The sequence below is a fragment of the Candoia aspera genome, chromosome 1, assembly GCF_035149785.1.
Source record: "Candoia aspera isolate rCanAsp1 chromosome 1, rCanAsp1.hap2, whole genome shotgun sequence".
Classification (NCBI taxonomy): Eukaryota; Metazoa; Chordata; class Lepidosauria; order Squamata; family Boidae; genus Candoia; species Candoia aspera.
Genome location: NC_086153.1, coordinates 160,951,412 through 160,975,619, shown reverse-complemented (window position 1 = coordinate 160,975,619; position 24,208 = coordinate 160,951,412). Strand labels below are relative to the sequence as shown.

Below are 24,208 nucleotides of genomic sequence, written 5' to 3'. Positions count from 1 at the left end.
TGCTCTTCCCTGAATCAGTGTCTGTGTTTTACTCAGTAGTAGGCAGCGCATGACACATTCTCTGGCTCATCATTGCAGCAGGTGATGTGTTGGTAGTGGAGATAGCTTCTTTCCTCCCCCCTCCCCCCTTCATTATTTTCTCTTCCTGTTCCCAGTTAGGAATACCATCTACTTAGGTAGTAGAGGAGAGAGAGCATCATCTCTGGAAAGTAGAGCAATAAATAATTATCTAATAAATGCTATATGATATTGTACCGAGCTTGTTTGTTGCCCTTCATTCACCACATTACCAGTTCAAGGCAGTCATTTAAGCTTTTACTCATCTAAAGAACTTTAGGAGATTCAGTTGCATCTCTCCCACTGTCTCTTATAGTTCTCTTAGTGGGCTTGTGACCTTCTCTGCCTCCTCCATGAACTTTATCTATTCAGTGTTTTATCCATTAGTTATTAACAGGAGCAGAATCATGCGAAACAAGTCAGAATTGAGGAGGAATGTCCTTCCAGTCCCTCTCTATTTTAGCTCCTAGGATATTCATTACAGTATTTATGTATTGATCACTGCATACAGTTGTCCAAATTTCTTTGCATAAAATCAGATTGGTTTTCAAAATACAGTAGTACTGTAATTGTAGAGTGTTTTCTTAGACTTCTATACTAGTTATTGTGATGTTCCCATCAGGAGCCCAGAAAGGCTTTGAAGAAGGCTCAGAGCAATAAAGTCTGGGCTACTAAATTCAGATGAAATCCTCCGCACCCTTTTTATGCCTTCCAACCTGTGGCTCTACAGTTAGCTAACCACATGAGATGCAGGAGTCTCAGGCTTCAGAAAGGGTCAGGGACTCCTTAAGTCCAGAGACTGCAGCAAGCAGTGGTTGAGCTAAGGAGTCATCTGGTTCTTCAGCTTTCTTAGACAGTTGAACACATTCTGGTAAATGCTGGAACAACAGCTCTTATATTGAGAGTGAACCCAGCCTAAACTGTGCTGTCCAGGGTACTGAAAAGGTTCAAACTTGCCTCTTCTGCTCATTATGATAATATATCCTTATAGGCTTCTTTAAGGTTCAGTTCAAACACAAGACAAATAACTCTGAAAGGCGGAGCTCTGATAACCTCATCTGCGCTGTAACATTTTGTCTAGCATTGTTCTAATGGAAGGCATTGTTGGGTTTTATGTCAAAAATTGCTTTATTCTAGATCTAATCCCACAGAAAATCAGTTGTGCAGCTTTTTCTTGCTACATTTTTGGCATATTTGATAGCAACTTGCTTTAATTCAACATAATGTGCAAACTGCATTTTTATTGGATTTGCTTTTAAGAATGAAGCACTGCCTACTAAGTGCTCCATTCTTAAAAGTAAATCCAATAAGTGGCAATGCCAGTGTAGGAGGCCACTGGCTGCTGATGTCTGAGTTCATTTAAATTAAACAAGATCAAGCCAGAGATTTGCCTATAGAACACAAAACATGACCTTGGCAAAGAGAGTTTGTGATAAAGACAAGAGTTCTGCTGTCTGTGTTATCTCATTTGTGCTTGTGTATTTTGTTATATAAACAGAGCATTTAAAGGTCAAATCATTTATAAGGTCTTTCTAATGTTGCACTTAGAAAGTCCTGGGTAAGAGGCAGCAAAACAAAAATCAAGTTCTGACAGTTTTTTTTTTAAACATACAAGTTTTTGGAAAGCATAGCTGTTACTTGAATCAATACATATTCCTTCTTCATATCAAATAGTTTGTATCTTTTTCCTCCCATCAAGGTTTTATGAAAGTGAACAAGACAGAGCTTTTGGACAGGTTGATTTAGTATGCATTGTGGTTCATTGTTAAATGAGTAGGAAGATTTCTGAAGTCCAGTAATCACTCCCTTTAATAGTAAACTCAGGTGGTGAATGCCAAGAGACTTGGAACCGACAGTGGCTACTAAGAAATAAAAGGGGAAATGTTGGGAATGGCAATCACCCTGTTTTGTTTTGTTTTTTTAACAAACCCCTACCCTGAAGGGAAAAAAAATAAGGCAAATCCCGCATATATCAAAGACCACTTAGAATGGGGTGAGTATAGTGTAGCTACCAGAATTTGAGGGCCTGTTGAGGTCGAAACAAAACAGGATGGGGATGAAATGGAGATTAATGGAAGAGGACTTATTTTTCTGGCTGTAATCTTGAATAGGAACACGTCACATTGCAATGTTTTGTTTTACAGCTCTGCTGGTTCAAAATAAAACTTAGATCTATTCTTGGACTTTCACTCTTCCGTTCTGTCAGCAAACTGGCAATTTTGGCAACTGGATCAGAGTGTTTGGCCAATTCAGTGGTCAAGGCCAAAATAGAGTTTGTATCAAAATATCATTGTTCAGAATATCTTGGGACAAGAACACAGCAAAACAGATTACCTAGAATATGTGAGCTGCAGGTGACTCCTTCTTACGGAACAAATATGGTGCTGTTCACTTGAACTTCTCTAGTCCTAATTTGGGTTCTGCAATATCTGGTTATTTGGGATCTTGCTTACTGTTCAGTCCTTTATCTCTCTGTCTGAGGAATTTAACGTACAGTACCAAGCGTTTTAACAGATGGAGACAATTGATGTAGTCGGCATTAAAAAAAAAATTGGAAAGGAGTAGAAAAAGATTGAGCCTAGGCAACTCAAACTCTTTAACCTATATAAATTATGCAAAGTGAACAGATCTGTATGGGTGTTCTTATTTTGCATAATTTATATCAGTTTTGCTAATTACATTGAATAACAGGGAGCAGTACAGAAGACTGAAGGGACAGTTAAAAGCGAGCATAGCACAAAACAATGAAAATGGTTATAAATATTTCCCAGGCTTTGGGCTAGTCTGGTTGGAGCCCCTTTTTGGGTGCATGATATGTTTGTTGTCGACCAGATTTGCCATTTTGTTTATTGTTATGTATATGTATATATTTTTGTTTGCATTTTGCTGTTTGGCTTTTTTATCCCGTGAGCCACCCAGAGTCGACTGGAGCTGGGCAGCATTTTAGTTGAATAAATTACCAATAAAGTAAACATCAAGACATGTTTATAATCATATAGCTAAAAGTAAAAAAGTTCCCAGTTTGTCATACAATTGAGTTTTTGGTAAGGATTGTAATTATAAAAAAATGGCAACTCTTCTCTGAATACCCAGAAACCTGTCAACTAAGTTTGAGTGCTGTTCCCTGAGCTGACATGAAAATGGGTTGGGAGAGGTGTTTTTAAGTCAACGTGTCAAGCACATGGAAGAATATTTCTATTTCTTCTTGCAAACAGGAACAGAGACTCCTCTGTGAAGGACTGCTGCTAAGTCTACCTTCTAGCTTTGAGGATGACAAAGCATTATAACAGGCAAGAATAAATGTTCTTCTATAAGATGGGTGGATAATTTTCCTCCCAGGCCTCAAAAGCAGGCCTGCTCTGTAGATAGGAGAAACTTTATCAAGATCATCTTGGATATCAACAGGGTGAGACAGGGGGCTCATACTCCTCTGGAAATCAGTGGATGTTAGTCTTCCTTGAGGACACAGAGTTGTCCAGCAGGATCGTAGAGGCTCAAGTGTTCCCAAATAATCTCCTTTTAAGCCGGTATTTCAAGCGGCAAGGCCATGTGCGATCCACTACGGGAACTAGGCCGAGTTCTAGTTTCAGCAAGGCATTTCATACACAGAGGGGAACTTGCAGCAGAGCTCTCAAAATTTTACATTGCACTGCCTTGATTTCCCAAGGCTGCAGTGAGAAGTAGGTAGTTACACTATTCAGTACTATAAAGCCAAAGCAGGTACCTTTCCCAAAAGTTTTGTTGCTCATTACCACTCCTGGAGAATTAATGGCTGTAGCATCAAGTAAATCATCTGAATGTGCATTTCCAACCATTAGTGACTGGAACCATCAACAATGGGGAGGTCATAGCTAGGCTCCCCAAATTTTCAAGCACAATTTTGCATTTTGCTAATTATAATGGCAATAATCACTTCCCTGCTGTTTTCAGAGCTAAGATCATCTTCCACTTGTTTTATGGTGCACAGATCTTTCATTCCAGAGTTGTGTGAACAATCCTGAAAAGCCCTTTCCCCTTGTAATTACTCAGAAGATGAAGTCCATTGCTTATCTTATAGAATACCCTTCCTGGTTTGTGAAATCAGTCAGGACTGAGCATGATGCTTGGACCCTGGTGGGATTTTTGTAACATTTTTGTATGTACTCAAGCTGTCATGAAATAAACAGTTGGTACACTTTTAAGCTAATGTCTGCTTAGGTAAAAAAAAAAACACCATTCAGGGCAATGTGAAACTAATTGACAATATTGTAGAATTTCTTAGAACGCTTACCAGGTTGATCTGCATATAAAACACAAAGCCCTAACTGCAAGTAACAAACACATGCATGAAGTATACCAGTGACTGAGTAGCTGAGCAAAATCTAAAGCCAAGCTAACATCTAGCACTTCACTACTTTGTAGAAATAAATTCCTTTTGTGTGCCCTAGACAGACTGGATTTAGGAACAGAGAAAAGATGAGAAGTTGCTAAGCATGCATGCAGTTTCTAAAGCAGTCCATGTTATTTTTCCGTTTTAAAAACTGGCATATTCCTAACTTTGTATCTTCTTGGTCTAAAAGAAACAGGAAATCATGCTAATCTAAGCACTTCCTCACTTATTAGGTCAAACTCAGCAGCAAAGAAGTAACATAAGGAAAAATGTATAGGCAAAATGCTAGTGTACTTCTTGGTTTACTAAACTCAAACATACAGTAATTGTCTAAATGCAGTTACTGTTTCTGACTCGCTGCATTGGTTTGTATGAATGAAACAACTAGCAGTTACAACTTCTAGTAAAATAAGATGGGGTGTTATTTTTTTAAAAAAACCTGGTACAGCCTAAAGTATTGATCAGAATTTAGCAATATTAAATTTTCAGAGGACTTTAAAGGGCACTTAAAAAAAAATCTAAGCTTACACCCACTCCTCATTTAGTGACTGTGTTCTGTTCCAACGACTTGATCATTAAACAAAATGGTTGCTAAGTGAACACATGACAGAGAGAGAGATGCTGTGAAGATTGCCGGTTGCTGCCGTCTCACTCAGATAAAGTTCTCTTGTATGGCTATGCCAGCATTACTCTCACTCTGCTGTTCATTGTTGTCAGGCATGCAAAATTTGGTTGTAAATGGTTGCATTTGTCAGAAAATGGATGTTTTATTACTGTTAATTACCATTGTGTTTGCGAATGGTCACTGAGTTAGTTTCTAAATGAGGAGTGGCTCTAGTCAAAAAAATGTTTCTCTGTGAAAATTCAGCATAGGATGCTAACCAACCCTCCCCAAAACCAGCAGTGAACTAGTGACATAGTATAAAGTCTTAGCTTTGAAGAGTTCTGACTTGGTTCTTTGCAGAATTATTTTTATCCTCCAATAGGTGCATCTGCTTACTGTTGTGCTAACGTCGCTGCCTCACTTGTTAATTATACTTTTCTGTTCTTGCTTCACAGGGGTAATTTAGCAGAGTGTAGTAATTAATTCAACCAAAATCAAACACAGTAAAAAATGAATTAGATGCCAAAGTACACATGCAGACTTTATTTCTTTTCTGTATCATTTGTGTTATCAGACAGGGGGAAAAGGTCAGGACTAGCACTAGTAATAAAATGTAAATTAGTCTGAATTAAAAGTTTTATTGTGTTTTTAAACTAGGTCCAATTTTACAAAAATGTAGTTAGGTGTGGGTGTTGGAGGTTAATGATTCTGTTGTTTGCTTCAGGCTTATACTATATTTTGCTATACTGTACTTCTCACCACAACGTAGCTATATTACAGCAAAAAAAAATTGCTCTCTTTGTCTGATTTATAAAAGATCAGGATATCCTCTACAATACTGTCTGTCAAGAGTCAATAAGGGGAAAACAAATGCTCTTTCAGCTCAGTAAAGTTGTCCATTGCTGGTCACTTGGGCCATGGATGAATCTGATGCTGGTGCTGATTCTTGCTTATTACAGATTACTTATTCTCGAATCTCCTACTTTTTTCCAAGATGAAAATAATATATTTAACCAGATCACAACTGATTATGATGATTGTGTGCCATCAAGTTGCAGCCACGTAGATTTTCTCCATGACGATCTGTCCTTAACCTGTTCTTTCAATGGTGCGCTCGTTGCCACTGTAACTGAGTCCATCCACCTTTCTGCTGGTCATCCTCTTCTTCTCTTTCCTTCCACCTTTCTCCAGGGAGTTAGGTCTTCACACAATATGTCCAAAAGATCACAATAATCCATCATTAAATAGCATGCTATTGATTACTCCAATGCAGATTTTTCCAGGAAAGGATGACTTCCTTCCAACTTGTGTTGCCCCATCATGGATCTGATGGCAGTCAAACACCCACATTTGTTGACAGCTGTATCCTTTGCAGGATTCTTTTAATTCTTATTTAGGAACCAGACATCTGAAAGGAATACCCTTTTATGTACTCAGTATCCTTTGGGGGATTTTCTCCAGATTTTCTCCTCCATTTAAAGGAACAGATGTGTAGCTTGGTGGTCCTCCTTGACTCTAATTTGTCAGAGCAGGAATGAGTGGCCTTACTGGCACCAGCTGCAACCTTTCCTGGGCCTGCCTTAGCCTAACTCTAATCTGATGTATGCCATAATACATAATACACAATTTTTAAGTTTTTATTTTTATTCATGTTTCGGTGTTTTAAGATTGCGGTATTGTTTTTAATTGTTGCTGTGCTTGTACGCAACCCAGAGTCATGTTTTGTGAGATGGGCGGCTATATAAATTTGCTAAATAAATAAAACTTTCCCATTGGATTATTGCAACACACCCTACATGAGGCTGTCCTTGAAGGCAGTCCAGACACTCTGACTGGTGCTGAACACAGTGACCCAGCTGTATTTGGGGCAGCCAAATGAGACCACATAAAACCAGTCCTGCAAGTACTGCCCTCATTGTCTGTGAGCTGCAGGGCCCAATTAAAAGTTAATCCTATAAATCCAAAACATTTTAGGACCCAAATTCTTAAAAGATCACTGTTAAATGCATCAGCTGGGGGCTGGGGGCGGGGGGGGGGCTGCTCATGGTCCCACTGATGGGTTTGGCTCACAATATACTGTAGGGGCCAAGAATAAAGTTTTCTCAGGGACAGTGCCCCAGTTACTAGCCTTCATGGTATCTTATTTCAGAAAAAAATAGGTAGGGCCATTCACCCAGACACTTATTTGATAACTTTTCCAGGACCAAATTGCCTATTACTTATTTTGGTTTTCTCTTTTTAATGAGCTTTATTGTTAGTGTACAGATTTCTTATTTCAAACACTGTGTGTGTGTGTGTGTGGGGGGGTTACAACGGTTTTATTTAAGGCATGTCTTCCTTTCTCTTTTAAATTGCTTTGGCCTCCTATGGAAAGAAGAGCCATGCAAAAATGGAACAGAATAAATATGATAAGGCAAGAGATAGCCAGAAAGCGAGAACTTTCTCAGGGTAACATTTTCTGTTGTTTCTTCCCTAGGGAGAATGTCATGGCTTCATCTGTATCAACCTTTCAGCACCCACCTGAAGTTTTAAATGTGCTTTTTATAACTTAGTTGATATGTTTTCAGTTTTAGCTGCTCTTTTATTTTGTTTCTATCTTTAGCTGTATTTTTTTGTATTTATCTTCCATTAAGTTTCGCCCCTCTTGCTTTGAAAAAGTACCCCTCCCCTCACCACAGAACTATTATACTGGTTCTGTCTGGTGACATCATCTAGTTATTGCCGAGCCTTTAGAGGAAGAACCAAAAAGATTATATCTAGTTTGTGCTGATTCTGTTGGCAGATTGCTAGGAAAGCCTTTGGCCCAGGAGAGATCAGAAAAGTCACACACCAGGCATTTCTATAAAAATAATTTTATTTACAGAAAGCAAAACATATTTAAAAGTTTCTGCATTCTTACAGGCTCTCAGTGAGAGCTGCTTAACTCTCTACATGCCTACACAGAAGGGAAAACTGAAACTAAAACAAGTCCAGGCAAGTTCTTTCCCCCCAGGTGCAAAAATTAACATCCGAAAAGGGGACAATTAAATTCAACCTCTTCACCCGGCCAAAATGATTAGTTACCATAGTAACCTTAATCTGTAGTAGAAAACAATATATTAACAGATTCCATGCTTTCTTTTGTTTGCTTGTTCGAAGCGGGGTCCCAATGCCCTCACTAGGGCCAACACTCCAAAAACTTTTGCTGCCCAGCGCAGGGGTGCCAGTTCTTCATTTGTATACCAGAGGCTGCCTTGGAATTAACTACTTTCATGGCAGAGTTTGTAGGTGGCTGATTACCAAAGCTTTCACGGCTGAGGAAATTAATGTTTTTATCAGTTAGAATATCGTATTCGTGTGTTTATTCAGCTTGCAGCAGCTCATACTTTAACCCAGCCTGCTGGAACAAATTTCTTCTAGTTTGCAAATAAGTTCCTGAAACATGACTTTCATAAAATTCCTGCTTTTATTTTTGAAAGAACTTTGTGTTGGGTTCACGGCCAGCAGATTTTATTGTTTGAAAGAGTGGTAGAATTTGAATTCCAACAAAAGCTGTCCTGTGTTAAATGACCAAACTGAAATTCTTAATTGCTGGCTCTTTCTGAGGATTTGAATTTCATTGTTAGTATTGATCTGTGACTGGACTTTAGCTTCTGAAGTAAAATAGCAATCTGCAATCTATTCTTTTGGCCCATGAAATTAATCCACCTCATCCAAATGTTGCAGAACTGAAATTAAGAAGCATGATTATTCTTTCCCCCAAGGAATTCTTTAGAAAAGTAAAAACATTTGTACAATTATGCATTTTTCTAATTTTAATTCTAATTCCAATTTGGAACTATGGTAATTATTTTCATGCTGTATTTGTGGAAGAACCCAAGAATGTTGTGATTTTTTGTGAAGAGATTCTTTTAGTGATGAAAAGTTTATGTTGCTAGTCCCTTTATTTTGAATTTCTACCAAGAGCATAGAAGGAAGACAAAATTCAAGTATGGTTTATCTTCCCTCACCAACTAGGTGGGTGGACCTCTTGCTGTCTTTCAAAGCATCAGGCTTATTCCAAGATTAGAATCACCACAGAATACTAGGGGAATAGGAGATTTAAACAGAACTTGGCTTTCCACTCTTGTTCTCAGTGATAAATATTGACCCCACATCTGTTCAAGAGTGAAAAGGTGCTCTAAAAAAAAAAAGAATTTGTTTTAGTATTTTGTATGCTGCCAGGGGCAGTTTTTAATCAACCATCAACTTCAGCAATTTTGTTGGCTTAAAATAATGTTTGGCTTCTCTCTGATCTTAAGCTGATTCCACTAACCTGTTCTCTTCATTCTCTCTGTAATTTGCATATGCTTCCTTGCTTGCTACATCCACCTTTCTCCTCTTTTCTTCAAATATTTATAATTTTCCATGTCAAAATCAGTTAAAATTATAAAGTATTGGGTAAACAGAATTCATTGATTAAAGTTTGGCACTATGAATGGAATTCCTATTTAATCATTATGCCATCAGCTTAATTCTCTAAGGCCCATGACTAATAGGAAAAATCCTATTGAGTGCCTGTGTTATAGTTAGATGAGTGTTTAATTTTTTTCTTATATTTTGTATTATTCCTTATAGGTTACAGTCTGATCAGCATATATTTGTGCCAGTTCTTTGTAACTAGCTTGCTTTCACTGTGATTCCTAATGCTCTTTCTGCAAGGACTAATTAGTGAAGGATCTGTTGGTTGCAGAATGCAATGCTTGGAATTCCAGAGATTCCAACTTAAGTCCCTAACATGTCTAAGGAAGTGTTTGGGAGAAGGAAGAATGGATCTGAAACCCCATAAAACTGCTGCCAATCAACACAGACATTAACGGAGCTAGATGAACCAATAATTCGATTTGCCATAGAGCATTTTCTCTTCCCATTGCATTATATTTCTTGTTGCTAAAATCAGAATTCTTCAGAATCCTAGTTTATCTTTCATAAGCAAGCATACTGATCGCATACTGATGCTTGGTTGTTCCTGATTGGCTCTATGTGCCGGCAAGAGCAGTTAAACTTCCTAAGAACTTACCAAGGTAGAAAAGTGTAATATTGCATCTAACCCTGACTTGACGCTTCTCTAAGGAACCTGGAAGCAAATGTCAGACCATGCCTTCAGCTTTGGTTTGAATTATAACATAGATGTCCTAATTTGGACATAAGCTAAGCTTTTTTTTGCCAAGATAATCTCCTGATCAGTTTATTACTGCTGCTTCTTACAGGAGTCAAAGTGGGAGAGAATAGGCACCATGCACCTGTGTTCAGTTATTTTAGCATTGTTTGTTACTAAAGGAGACATTATTTTAAAAACCAAACTATTTTGCAAGTTTGCTAGCTGTACATTCACAGATCAGCTAGTCTTGCATCAGTACCTGAAACTATTATAGGAAGAGAAGGTAAGTAGACAACATCTCACGTTTTTCCCCAGATTGCTTCACTCAAAGCTGTATTTTCCAAAGAACAAGCTAGTATAATTCATATTGTCTGCTTTATTGAATATGTGTGTGTGTTATATACATTAAGGCACTCAGAAATAATTTAAATTTGCTTTACCTACTATGTTGTTGTTTATTCGTTTAGTCACTTCCGACTCTTCGTGACTTCATGGACCAGCCCACGCCAGAGCCTCCTGTCGGTCGTCAACACCCCCAGCTCCCCCAGGGACAAGTCCGTCACCTCTAGAATATCATCCATCCATCTTGCCCTTGGTCGGCCCCTCTTCCTTTTGCCTTCCACTCTCCCTAGCATCAGCACCTTCTCCAGGCTGTCCTGTCTTCTCATTATGTGGCCAAAGTATTTCAGTTTTGCCTTTAAAATCATCCCCTCAAGTGAGCAGTCTGGCTTTATTTCCTGGAGGATGGACTGGTTTGATCTTCTTGCAGTCCAAGGCACTCTCAGAATTTTCCTCCAACACCACAGTTCCAAAGCATCGATCTTCCTTCTCTCAGCCTTCCTTATGGTCCAGCTCTCGCAGCCATATGTTACTACGGGAACACCACTGCTTTAACTATGCGGACCTTTGTTGTCAGTGTGATGTCTCTGCTCTTAACTATTTTATCGAGATTTGTCATTGCTCTTCTCCCAAGGATTAAGCGTCTTCTGATTTCCTGACTGCAGTCAGCATCTATAGTAATCTTCACACCTAGAAATACAAAGTCTTTCACTGCCTCTACATTTTCTCCCTCTATTTGCCAGTTATCAATCAAGCTGGTTGCCATAATCTTGGTTTTTTTGAGGTTTAGCTGCAAGCCAGCTTTTGCACTTTCTTCTTTCACCTTCATCATAAGGCTCCTCAGTTCCTCTTCACTTTCAGCCATCAAAGTGGTATCATCTGCATATCTGAGATTGTTAATGTTTCTTCCAGCGATTTTAACTCCAGCCTTGGATTCCTCAAGCCGAGCTTGTCGCATGATGTGTTCTGCATACAAGTTGAATAGGTAGGGTGAGAGTATACAGCCTTGCCGTACTCCTTTCCCAATCTTAAACCAGTCCGTTGTTCCGTGGTCTGTCCTTACTGTTGCTACTTGGTCGTTATACAGATTCTTCAGGAGGCAGACAAGTTGACTTGGTATCCCCATACCACTAAGAACTTGCCACAATTTGTTATGGTCCACACAGTCAAAGGCTTTAGAATAGTCAATAAAACAGAAATAGATGTTTTTCTGAAACTCCCTGGCTTTTTCCATTATCCAGCGGATATTGGCAATTTGGTCTCTAGTTCCTCTGCCTTTTCTAAACCCAGCTTGTACATCTGGCAATTCTCGCTCCATGAACTGCTGAAGTCTACCTTGCAGGATCTTGAGCATTACCTTACTGGCATGTGAAATGAGTGCCACTGTTCGATAGTTTGAACATTCGTTAGTGTTCCCCTTTTTTGGTATGGGGATATAAGTTGATTTTTTCCGATCTGATGGCCATTCTTGTGTTTTCCAAATTTGCTGGCATATAGCATGCATTACCTTGACAGCATCATCTTGCAAGATTTTGAACAGTTCAGCTGGGATGCCGTCGTCTCCTGCTGCCTTGTTATTAGCAATGCTTCTTAAGGCCCACTCAACCTCACTCTTCAGGATGTCTGGCTCTAGCTCACTGACCACACCGTCAAAGCTATCCCCGATATTGTTATCCTTCCTATACAGGTCTTCTGTATATTCTTGCCACCTTTTCTTGATCTCTTCTTCTTCTGTTAGGTCCTTGCCATCTTTGTTTTTGATCATACCCATTTTTGCCTGGAATTTACCTCCAATGTTTCTAATTTTCTGGAAGAGGTCTCTTGTCCTTCCTATTCTATTGTCTTCTTCCACTTCCGTGCATTGCTTGTTTAAAAATAATTCCTTATCTCTTCTGGCTAACCTCTGGAATTTTGCATTTATTTGGGCATATCTCCCCCTATCACTGTTGCCTTTTGCTTTCCTTCTTTCTTGGGCTACTTCTAGTGTCTCAGCAGACAGCCATTTTGCCTTCTTGGTTTTCTCTTTCTTTGGGATGTATTTTGTTGCCGCCTCCTGAACAATGCTGCGAGCTTCTGTCCAGAGTTCTTCCAGGACCCTATCTACTAAGTCCAGTCCCTTAAATCTATTCTTCACCTCCACTGCATATTCCTTAGGAATATTAGTGAGCTCATATCTAGCTGATCTGTGGGTCTTCCCTAATCTCTTCAGTCTGATCCTAAATTGTGCAAGAAGAAGTTCGTGATCAGAACTACAGTCAGCTCCAGGTCTTGTTTTTACCGACTGTATAGATGTCCGCCACTTTGGCTGCAAAGGATGTAGTCAATCTGATTTCGGTGTTGTCCATCTGGGGAAGTCCATGTATAAAGCCGTCTCTTAGGTTGTTGGAAGAGAGTGTTTGTTATGCAGAGTGAGTTGTCTTGGCAAAATTCTATCAGCCTATGTCCTGCTTCGTTTTGTTCTCCCAGGCCATACTTACCTGTAATTCCAGGTGTCATTTGACTGCTCACCTTAGCATTCCAGTCTCCTGTGATGAAAATAACGTCTCTTTTAGGCGTGTTGTCCAGTAGGTGCTGCAGATCCTCATAGAACTGCTCTACTTCAGCTTCTTCAGCATTTGTGGTTGGGGCGTATATTTGGATCACTGTGATGTTAGATGGCTTGCCCTGAATTCGAATTGAGATCATTCTATCGTTTTTTGGATTGTATCCGAGCACTGCTTTAGCCACTTTACTATTAATTATGAAGGTTACTCCATTTCTTCTGTGGTCCTCTTGTCCACAGTAGTAGATCTGGTGGTCATTTGATGTGAAGTGGCCCATTCCAGTCCATTTCAGTTCACTGACGCCCAAAATGTCTATCTTTAATCTTGACATCTCACAATCACCACATCCAATTTGCCCTGGCTCATAGATCTTACATTCCAGGTTCCAATGGTGTGTTGATCCTTAGAACATCGGATTCGCCGTTCAGCAGCAGCACCGTTGGCCACTAGCCGTCCTTTCGGCTTTGAGCTAGCTGCATCATCACGTCTGGGGCTAGTTGAACTCATCCTCTGTTCCTCCCCAGTAGCATTTTGACCACCTTCCGACCTGGGGGTCTCATCTTCCGATGGTATACCGACATATCTCTGGTTGTACTGATCCATTTAGTTTTCACGGCAAGAATACTGGGGTGGGTTGCCATTACCTTCCCCAGGGATCGCATTTTGTCTGACCTCTCTGTCATGACCTTCCCGTCTTGGGTGGCCCTTCATGGTTTAGCTCATGGCATCATTGAGGTGCTCAAGCTCCAGCACCACGACAAGGTAACGATCCTTTGCTGAAGTTACCTACTATACATTTGTGTAATACATAGAATTATTTTTCAAAACAGGATTTTCATTCTTCTGGATTTGAAAAACTTCTGGTGAGTGGTACCATATACCCCCATCCAAAAAAAAAAAAAGTTCATATTGGTGATAGCTGATGAATTGTAAGCTTTTTCTACAGTATACAGGAATGGGCAGAGAAAGTGTAATTTTCAAGGTTATAGTTTATAAACCAACAGAGAAACAATTCATAGTGAGTATGTTTCTTTTTCCCCACAGGCAACCAGATAAATTGGTAGTGGTTTGGACAAGAAGAAGCCGAAGGAAATCTTCTAAGGTTAGTTTTGTTTCTGTTAATTAGGAGATAAAACTTGAAGTATGTCACATGATAATTATCATGATTCAAGACCAGGATGAGAGATTTAAAATTTTTAAAGGAATTTTCCCTAATACATTACTGTTATTGCTTTTAATCCTTGCTGCTATGACTGATTTTGCATCTCTGCATGTATTTCAATAGGCACAATACCAACATCAGTATCTATCGTTGTAGAAATTAATGTTATACAGATCTCTGTATTGTGTAAAAGAAAAAAAAATCAGTGGTTCTTCAATATCACTTGAATGCTATTCAAATGGCATTCAATTGTAATTAAACATTCTAATTCATTAATTTATCCATCTATTATACTATTGTTTTTAATTTCTTCCATTTCTAAGTCCCAGGTCTTACTATCAATAATAGTACTACCTATGAAAATATTAATAAGCACAGTACAGTTCAAAGAACAGCTTTGTTCTGCAGCTTTCTGATTTTTCTTTCCCGTCCTTTTCCTTTTCATCTCCCTCCCCCTGCTTTATCTGGATAAAAGGGCTGAAGGTCATAGTTTGACAATTCCACTACAGCGCATTATTTGTGGAACATTAGGTCTGGTTAGAGAAAGTTTCCTGGCATGAATAAATAGCAAATCATTCATAGTTACTATTTGAATCAGTCCTGTGAGAGAACACATTACATTTATCAGATCACCTATACTGAGGAGAAAATGCCCTAACTTGATTTTGATTATTTACATAATTATATTGCCCTTTGCTCATGTAGGTGCAGTTGAGAGGTCAAAGCTTGTTGGGGGATGGGACCAAGTATGCTACCAGGCTCTCTATAGCTCCCATATATTCCAGGTCCCATTTTTTAAGCTCTAGACCTCCACTGTATTGTGTAGAGAAATCTGAATAGAGATTCTGCTGGCACATGGCCAGAAGTTAAGGTGTTGGACTGAGCCAGTCACTTTCCCTCAGCCCAACCAATCTCTCAGGGTTGTTGCTGTGGGGGAAGATTGGAGATGAAGGAGTGCTGTGCATGTAGCCTTGAGCACCTGGAGGAAAGGGGGGATAGAAATCTAGCAAATAAATAAATAAATTCTGCCAGGGACTGAAGGAATCAGGGCTGGCTCTGACAAGGGATAAGTCGAGTCAGAATGTGTCACCTTGTCTCTCTTTGCGCAATTGTGCTCTCATGCATTCTCATAAGAAGAGGGCCCATATATTTTTAGTATCTTAACTCTAATTGGTAATTAAAGTGCTTGTTTAATATTAATTTATGAGAAATGGAGGGAGTTATAGGCACAAAATAGGCTTCAGCATGCATATTATTAATAAGAATGCCAGGCATAAATCTAAGATGTGTATCATAATATGCAAGTTACATTGATAGGAAAAGCCTTTCAGTGTTCATTATTTTCCACCCCAATGTTGTATATGCCCACTTCTGCTCATATGATGGGATTTTGCTTTCCTGTGCTTGAAGGACTTACAAGGAAAGTGAATCTGTTCTGTTGGACATCATGGTGTATAATCCTTTCTTAGTTCAGCCACATAATACAAATAGCACTCTGAGGCTCCCAGCTTTCCTGGGTTTTCAGATAGCAGGTAAAGTTGGTCTTGTTAAAAAAAATTCACCATTCCTAAGTAGTTGATATATCCTTCAAGAGTTAAAATAGCTTTGAAGAGCATGTTAGTTAACTTATTTATTTAACTTATTTACAATATAAATTATCAAAATAGAAATTTGTTAAATAAATATTAGTTAACTTGATTTGAATAGGGGCATTCAGAGAACATTTCTCAAATACTGAGAATTGTAGAACTAAGTTACTACTTTCCAGTTAAGTTCATGAATTATAGCAGAACAATTTTTAGAAACCTTGTATATTTTTATGTGATTAGAAAAGTCTGTCTCCAGGTCTATAGATCCATGAACTTTCCTAAGGCCTTAGTCATCCTGCCAGTAATGCAAGCCTTTATGCAATGTAATTAGTTTTATCTAAATGCATTCTTGGAAGCAAGTCAAATGCAGGATCCGGTTGTATTGAGAAGATATTTGTGTTCCAGGATTTACTTAAATATATAGTTTGGCATAAATATTTTATTATTTGTTATGTTATTGTTATTTAGATGTATATCCTACCTTTTGTACAGGACCCCAAAGCAGTGTACATAATAGTCCTTCCTCTTCCCCTGCCCCCCACCAGCAATAACCCTGTGAGCTAGCTTGGGCTGAGAGAGAGAGAATGATTAGCCCAAGTAAGAATGGAATGGAATGATGGGAGAGAGACCATATCTCAGTCTGGGTATCTGATGGAGTTGGAGCAAATTTGTGCTGGAGCAAATTTAACACAATTATGTCAATAGATAAGAAAAGTAGAAACTTGGAATGTATATTTATAACTTCTGACAAATCATCTATGTTTTATTTGGTTCTCCCCCTTTCCCATTACAGTAGAAGTTAATTACAGAGGCTTCTTCTAGTTGCCTAGCAGCCAAATGACAGTAGTGGATGAAAACAGAAAATCTTCCATTTCCACCTCAATCTTATGTGTCCTGGAGTTCATGATTGGAGGATTCCCTTTAGCTTTTCCTCATTGTACATATAGGGAGAGTTCCTCCGGAGATTGATGGGATTATATTTGTAGTGAAAGGATGAGTTACGGTTTATACATTCTTCTGACTTTTGGAGTATGACTTTAGTCCTTGACCAATATGTGGGTTCCTCTTTACCAAAACCAATTATAATGTGTTAGCAATTGGTTCAAGTCAGATAAGATCAAACCATGTTAAATCCATATGTGTGCCTAAATGTTAACCAAATGTGGTAAACATGAGAGGCTTTCTGCACTTCTTCTATGGGGTAAAAGAGGGTAAATATTTGTGGCAGGTTTTGTTTATTTCACTGCTATTCTACATTTGGAATCTTAATCCTATACATTCATTTATATTGCTTTCTGAAAAGCTCTCTCTATAAATCTTTCTGCTCGGTCTCTGCGCTGAAAATATGTGCCCAAAGTCAGAAAATGCATTATCCATGATATGGATGATGATATGATTGTACACAGTATATTAGTAATTAGTAGCAACAGTCATGTAATATCATAATTAGGTATTCCTATATTGTAGACAACAGAGCAAAAATAAAATTAAAATTCTGAAATTTGCAGATGATACAACTGTTATTGGTCTTATTCGGAATGGGGATGAGTCAGCATATAGACGGGAGGTACAACAACTGGCCCTGTGGTGTAGTTATAACAACTTGAAACTGAATAGACTCAAAACTGTAGAGATGGTTGTGGATTTTAGAAAGTATCCTTCTAACTCCTCTCTTCTTACTATATTCGATAGCCCGGCATTAGTAGTAGAGTCCTTTAAGTTTTTGGGCTCCATAATTTCTCAAGACCTGAAATGGACGCTTAACATCAGAACTATCATCAAGAAGGCACAACAAAGGATATTCTTCCTGCGTCAACTTAGGAAGTTTAATCTATCTCAGGAGCTTTTGGTACAGTTTTACAGAGGAATTATTGAGTCTGTTATCTGTTCTTCTATAACTGTCTGGTTGGGTTCCGCAACCAAGCAGGACAAATACAGACTTCAACGGATAGTTAAGTCTGTAGAAGGAATTATTGCAATCTGCCTGCCTTCTACAGAAGACCTGTATATTGCAAGGGTCAAAAGAAGGGCGGAGAAGTTATCTGCAGACCCTTCGCATCCTGGACACAAACTGTTTCAAGTTCTACCATCAGGATGGCGCTACAGAGTACCGTATGTCAAAACATCTAGACATCCAAACAGTTTTTTTCCTGGTGCCATTGCTCTGTTGAACTCCTAATTAATATAGCATGATATAATGATTGACAATGTATGGTAAGACATGACTGCTAAGATGTGACCGGTAATGCTCTGTTAAATGTGAACATATGTTAGACAACAGATGCAGTATACTGTCCCTTAATTCTCCCTTTAAATATGAGTGTGTGTTAGTTAATAGCTGTAGTATTATTTTCCTTCAATTTTTCTTTCTTTCTTGATTGTGTAGTTTGAGTAAATAACATTATTACTTTACTGTTGTTTATTTTTGATGTTATGTGAATATATTGAGAGCTCTTCCACCCAAGTCAAATTCCTTGTATGTCTAATCATACTTGGCCAATAAAGTATTCCATTCTATTCTATAAAATCATTTACTTGCAGTCATTTCCTTACATGCTCCAACTTAAAAATTGCAAAGCAAAAGAACGTGTTCTGTGCTTCTATATCTTGGTTATTGTATGGACAAAACTGTAAAGACAAAGCAACCCAGATTTTTAACTGGATGTATCTTAATACATTCTTAGTCGGAGTTCCAGCCAGTTGCCCGGTTTGATTAAATCAAGATAAAAACTAATCTAGAACTGGCCTCAGGCTGAGAAAATAATGCCTTCTTTCCTTCTCCAATTCTGAAATTCACCCCCTCCCTTAAGAAAAAAGCCTGAGTAGCACTACCAAAGATTCTGTTCCAAACTTTCCAGACCTCTGCTGTATTTTTCCTTAAAGGCCTGCAAGATGAATTTTGCAGGTTCTGCTTGTTCCAGCTAAGGTCACCAAGATCCATGTATTCTGAATCTAAGGTGTTTTGAGCTGGGCACTTTTGGCTACTGGGAGAGAGGATGACAAATTCCAAAAGAACATCTTCCTTTCTTGCCCTGATTGATACTAGATGTTTCCGCATCTAGCTTTAGTTGTATGCATACTTCTTTCATTCATCTTTGCCCCTAGATGACACATTTTGCTCTCTGCATTTATCCCAGCTGTTATGTCTTCCTGGATCAAGACTTTCCTCTTCCCCTCTCTCCCAATTCTCTCTTCAGGCTCATAGTTGGCAACCAGGAATAAAGAATCCCTACCGTGGTGTAGTAGTGTGGCCTGTTCCCGAAAACATTGAAATCACTGTGACACTTTTTAAGGTAAGTGTGGTGTTTTGTTTAAATTTGAATTGCCCAAATTTATGCATAGATGAATGATGAACAAGAACTCTGATAGGTATGTATATATTGTCATGAGCACTGATGGTGAGCAGGAGGGGGCCTCTATCCAGGGGGGAAAGCGCATGCGTAGTACTGAGGAATTAAGCAGCCATTCAAAGAGACACAGATCAGACCCGCCTTGACTTTTGGGGTTTATCTGTCTCGGTTTTTCCCACGCTTCTTCAGTTTGTTAGGATACTGTTTTAAGTAGCAGTAATAAACACTAGAGACCTACTCCTTGTCTCAGCGTGATTCCTGACTGTTAGGACATGTATAATCTGATGCTATTTTCTAGCACTTATTCGTTAAGAACACAATCCTAACTCACCATATTTTTTGAAAGACTCTCCAATCACAGGAATTTACAACCTTTGGGGGTGAATGGCTACGCCTGGGTTTTGAGCGATGTTCTGAGGGCAGCACTAGAGAAAGTACGCAGGATTTGGGTTTTGATTGCTGTTCAGAATCCTTGATTTGATTTTAATTGTTTGAAATGATTTAATTAATTAAATATGGCTAATATAACTATGTTCCGAGTATGCAATGGTTTTTCTTTTCAGTCACATTAGAAATGATAACATGGTCGGGATCTTTGGAAAGCCTTTGAGAGCCACACCCAAGGCTCCCAGGAAGGACTTAGGTCTTCATTCGGGTCCTCTTGATAAAAAAAAAAAATCAAATCAATGTTGAGGTATAGCCTTGACTCTACTGGCTTCAAAAGAAAACAAGTCCTCGGACTGTAATCCTATATGTACTTATCTTTGAGCATGACCTGCTGAACTCAGTGGTGCTTAACCTTGAAGTGATATGTACTAATTTGTCCTGCGCATTCATTATTTCATGAGAAACAATAATCCTACACATAATTACTTAAAAGTACCTCCTGCAGAGCTCAGTAGGAATTAGTTTCCTATTAATAATCATGGATGTACTGAATAGCTTTGGTTAATATCAAAAGTTATTTAATAATGCCTCTTGGTTCTCAAGAAACAACACAGTGTACAAGCCAATAATCTAAAAAACAAGGGCTTTATTCAGCATCACCCTAAGCAAGCTTTTCTCAACCACTGTTTGTTGAACAAGAAGCCAGCATCAGTTTTGCATGCAGGCATGGCTTATCCGGCCAGTTCCTGTTCCTCTTTCCTCTGTATTAAGACAATAAATCAGGGCTTTTCAATGTGTTTCATTTCCCTTAAATATTGTTTTAAACAGTTTTTAGCTTAGTCATTGTCACTGTCAGTGGCTCGTAATAAACCAAAGCAAAGAAACCACATTAGGGTTAGAGCTGTGAACTCAGTAAATAAGCTGTCAAAGAATTGCAGGATCACGTTTAGAGAATATACCACAAAAATTGGTCTGCTATTTAAAAAAACATGGTTTTTGACCTTCTTTTAAAAAACAAACCCATCAAGGTCTTATTTGAGCAGGGTTGTTTCTGTGAAGAGTTATTTGGATTCAGAGTAATAAATCTAAATACTACGAATACTACTCATGCAATTGGCAAAGACATATTGTTGGTCTGCAGTACCTGTCAATTTACTTTACTACAAATAAGATTCAACATCCTGACAGTAAAACCTGGTACCCAAGTCCATAGGGATAGTGTTAGTAGAGGCAGGAATGGGAACAAGAGAAGTTGAAGGAGTGTGTATGTGTTGTTTTCAGTTTGGAGTAAGTATAAATACCTCTGATAAGAGGTTGTTATACATCAGTAATGCTATGCAAATTGGAAACTGTTTTGGTCCTGCTTCCATCTCTTTGAACCTGTAGTCATACAGCAAGAGTTAGCAACCTGCAGAATGTGGGCTGCGTGCAATCCTTGAAGTCCATTTTCGTGGCTTCAGAGGCCCTTGGAAATGGATGCTGAAATTCAACAAACTGCTGATAAATGGATGTGCAATTTCCTGCTGGTTTCTGACCGTTATCAGCCCAGAAAAGGTGCTAAGCCCTAAAGGAAGCTTAACACAGCCACACAACTAATAGCAAAACGTCATCCTCCCCAATTCTCCCAATCTTGCCAAACCACTGGAAATCCTGTGCTCCTCCACTTGCTGATGGCGTTATGCCTTTGCCTCACTGTAGCCTTGGCTAGCGAAACCATTAAAATATGTGGCCCTAAGCCACCAAAACATTGCTTGCTCCTGTATATAGGAAACCAGTGTATACATTGAGAGAGAATATGCTGAACATTTAAATTATTTATGCAATTATATATTATATTTATGTTTACAGGTAGTCCTCATTTAGCAACTGCCTCATACAGTGCCCATTCGCAGTTACAACGGGGATGAAAAAGTAACTTTGCAACCAGTTCTCGTATTTATGGGCTTTGCAGATCTGTAAAGCAAAGGAAAGCTGAAGTAAAATCATAAAATGTTTCACTTAGCAACAGCTTCGCTTAACGACTCAGTTGCCGGTCCCAATTGTGGTCGCTAAATGAGGACTACCTGTATTCTTATTAAGTACATTTCCATACTAGCCATTAGCTGAAGTGGTCTAGGTGGCTGACAAAATAGAAACTCAGAAGCATCATCAAACAGAGCATAAAAACTTTTCAGAAATTTTTAGTTGCCAAACCCAACTAAACTAAGACTTATAAGGGTATCCCCGAGTGATTTCCACTTTTAGAATGGAAGGGATACACAGCCTGAAAGAATAAGAAAGAACTCTGTCTGGCATCAGAAAGATTTTGGTGTAGGCACCCTGTAAGCCCCACTGGGAATGGCATTCTACAGCCAGGGCAGCTCTACTTTGTTCTGAGTAGCTACACATCTTATTTCTTTTAGAAGACGGCCTTTGAAAATTATTTTAGGAACCAGCCAGCTATATATGAAAAGGAATGATATTCTGACATTCCAGAAGTTGGTACAAGCCATCAAATGGTACTGGTGTAATATGATGAGGATATCTTCCTGCCTGATTTTGGAAGGTCTCTGAAAGCCAACCTTGGTGTAAGACAGCAGGCTAGTACTGCAGTAAGTTAATAGAGTAAGAAAGTATTTCTGTATCACCCAATAGCCAATCCTCTGGGTAGTTCACCAAATAAGACTTAACACCTTAAAAGAGAAGGGTCTGATAAAAAGATCATCCCATGTTAAAACAGTGGGAGAATAACACTTAAGTGAAACCAGCAACAGCACACTTTTAAAAGTGCAGTCCTGTCAAGATTTGGGCATGTGGTTAATGATTGCTAAAAGAACATTTGTCTCTATTAACTTTTATGCTGACCTAATTCTTGCTCCCTTCTGAAGCTCCTAGAGGCTTATCCACTAGTGGGAATTCTCACTGGGAACTGGATTCATAGCAATTGTCCATGCTCTGAGATCGGCAGCCCCATCTAATTTAAAGGGCACCACACTGGAGAAGGTTGAGGGTCAGCTGTGTCAAGTGAGGAAGAGAGATGTCCCAAAGGGAAGGAAGAAAGATGTTTGCACTGCCATTTTGTATCAGAGCATGAATGCATCTCTCCCAACAGAACCTGTTTGCACTGATTAAAAGCTGAAGATCAGAGCTGTGCTTCTGGTTTTTATCCGCACTGGTAGAATCTGATGACAGAATGCATTGCTCATACGGTCTGTATAGGAGTCAGAGATAAAGGCCTGATTTTGTTTGCAAAGCAGCACTCTAAAATAGTAGTGTAGGTAAAGAACAGGCACCAAGCTAGACAAGCCGTGTGTTCTGGAAGTGATACAACTGCATTATCTCTGAGCTGTTGAAATGGCATTGCTGATAGGATTAAAGGTTATGTCTGGGCATCTGTGACTAATGAGAACGTTAAGTATAGCCTCTTAGCAGTGGGCAGTGGATACTTGAACACTTGTTACTTAAAAGCATAGATAATCAGTCACTGGGCAGAGTATCTGCCTGAAACAGAAACATCAGGGGAAGTTGTGTATATTCTTCTGTATGAGATGCCTCTACATGGATATGGTGGTCTGCCTTCTCTGGCCTTTTTCCTCTCCAAATGATGTCTCTGCCTTTGTGTTTACGTATGATGGAGCCTCAGTGGCCTCTAAAATTTCACCAAAGAAAATAGGGAGATGCCTGTGATTGTGCAATGGGCAAAGTAAACACCTCAAGCTTGGATTAATTCCAATTAAGAAGTTTTCATTGTATGAGGAATAGGCTGAAGGTTGTTTTTTTTAAAGAAATGATAAAACAGGAGCCTTGTAGCCCCTTGATGATCTCACAAGTGGATTATGACAAAAATCTTTATGAATATAATCCATTTCAGTGTTATCCTGAGTTGGTGATGTGATGTGGTAGTAGGGAATTAACTCAGAGAAAAGATGTACAGTTACTCTCCAGCCATGGGTGTGTGTTATATATATCTTTTACCCAACTGGCACCACTACAAATTGCAAAAATATGACTGAAACATACCAGTTGGCTATAAGATATGCAGCCAGAAAGAAGTCTAAATAACGATGTAAAGGAACCCAGGGTTTGTATTACACAATACAAACATCTGAAAGGAAAATGCTCTTAAAGGAAAAGTAAATAGAAAGTAATTACACAAAAGAAAATTCCTTGCTACTCTTTCTTGTTATCTTAAAGACGAGCAGGACCAGGACACCCACCCACCCACCCACAAAGATTTAAGAGCTACTGGTTAAAATTGTTGAATAACCACTGCTCACTTTACCTGTAAAATAATATTTATAAAATTAATATATTTTCTGTTTTCTGAGATATATTGTCCTGACTCCCAGGAAACACTCTGAGACAGGGAACTGTTCTCTAATGTTTTATTGCTAATACATAACAGTAATCCTAACAAACTGAACAAGCGTGGGAAAAACCCAGCCATATAAACCCCGCAGGTTAAGGCGGTCCCAATCTGTGCCTCTTGGAATGGCTCACCAATTCCTCAGTGCTACGCATGCGCTTAACAGTCTGGAAGGGAGCCCCCTGCTCGCCATCCTTACTCATGACATATATCCTACTGATGGATAGACAGAAAGACAAGCCCAAGCCCCTTTATATAATTTCTTTCCACATAGGCACATAATCCCTGTAAGCTAATTTGCAGAGGATTCTTCAAAGGTCTCTGTTCTTTATAGTAGCAATGTC

General features: G+C 38.9%; 1 protein-coding gene across 4 annotated transcripts in view; it reads left to right on the top strand.

Moving 5' to 3' along the window:
• EHBP1 (EH domain binding protein 1) overlaps positions 1 to 24,208 on the top strand; it is a 267,597-nt gene that overhangs the window by 31,307 nt on the left and 212,082 nt on the right. For all 4 annotated transcript variants that reach the window (XM_063316932.1, XM_063316921.1, XM_063316914.1 and 1 more), the window contains exons 3-4: positions 14,076 to 14,133; positions 18,980 to 19,075. In XM_063316932.1, coding sequence (XP_063173002.1) covers positions 14,076 to 14,133; positions 18,980 to 19,075 — 154 coding nt within the window. The remainder of the gene's footprint in view (positions 1 to 14,075; positions 14,134 to 18,979; positions 19,076 to 24,208) is intronic.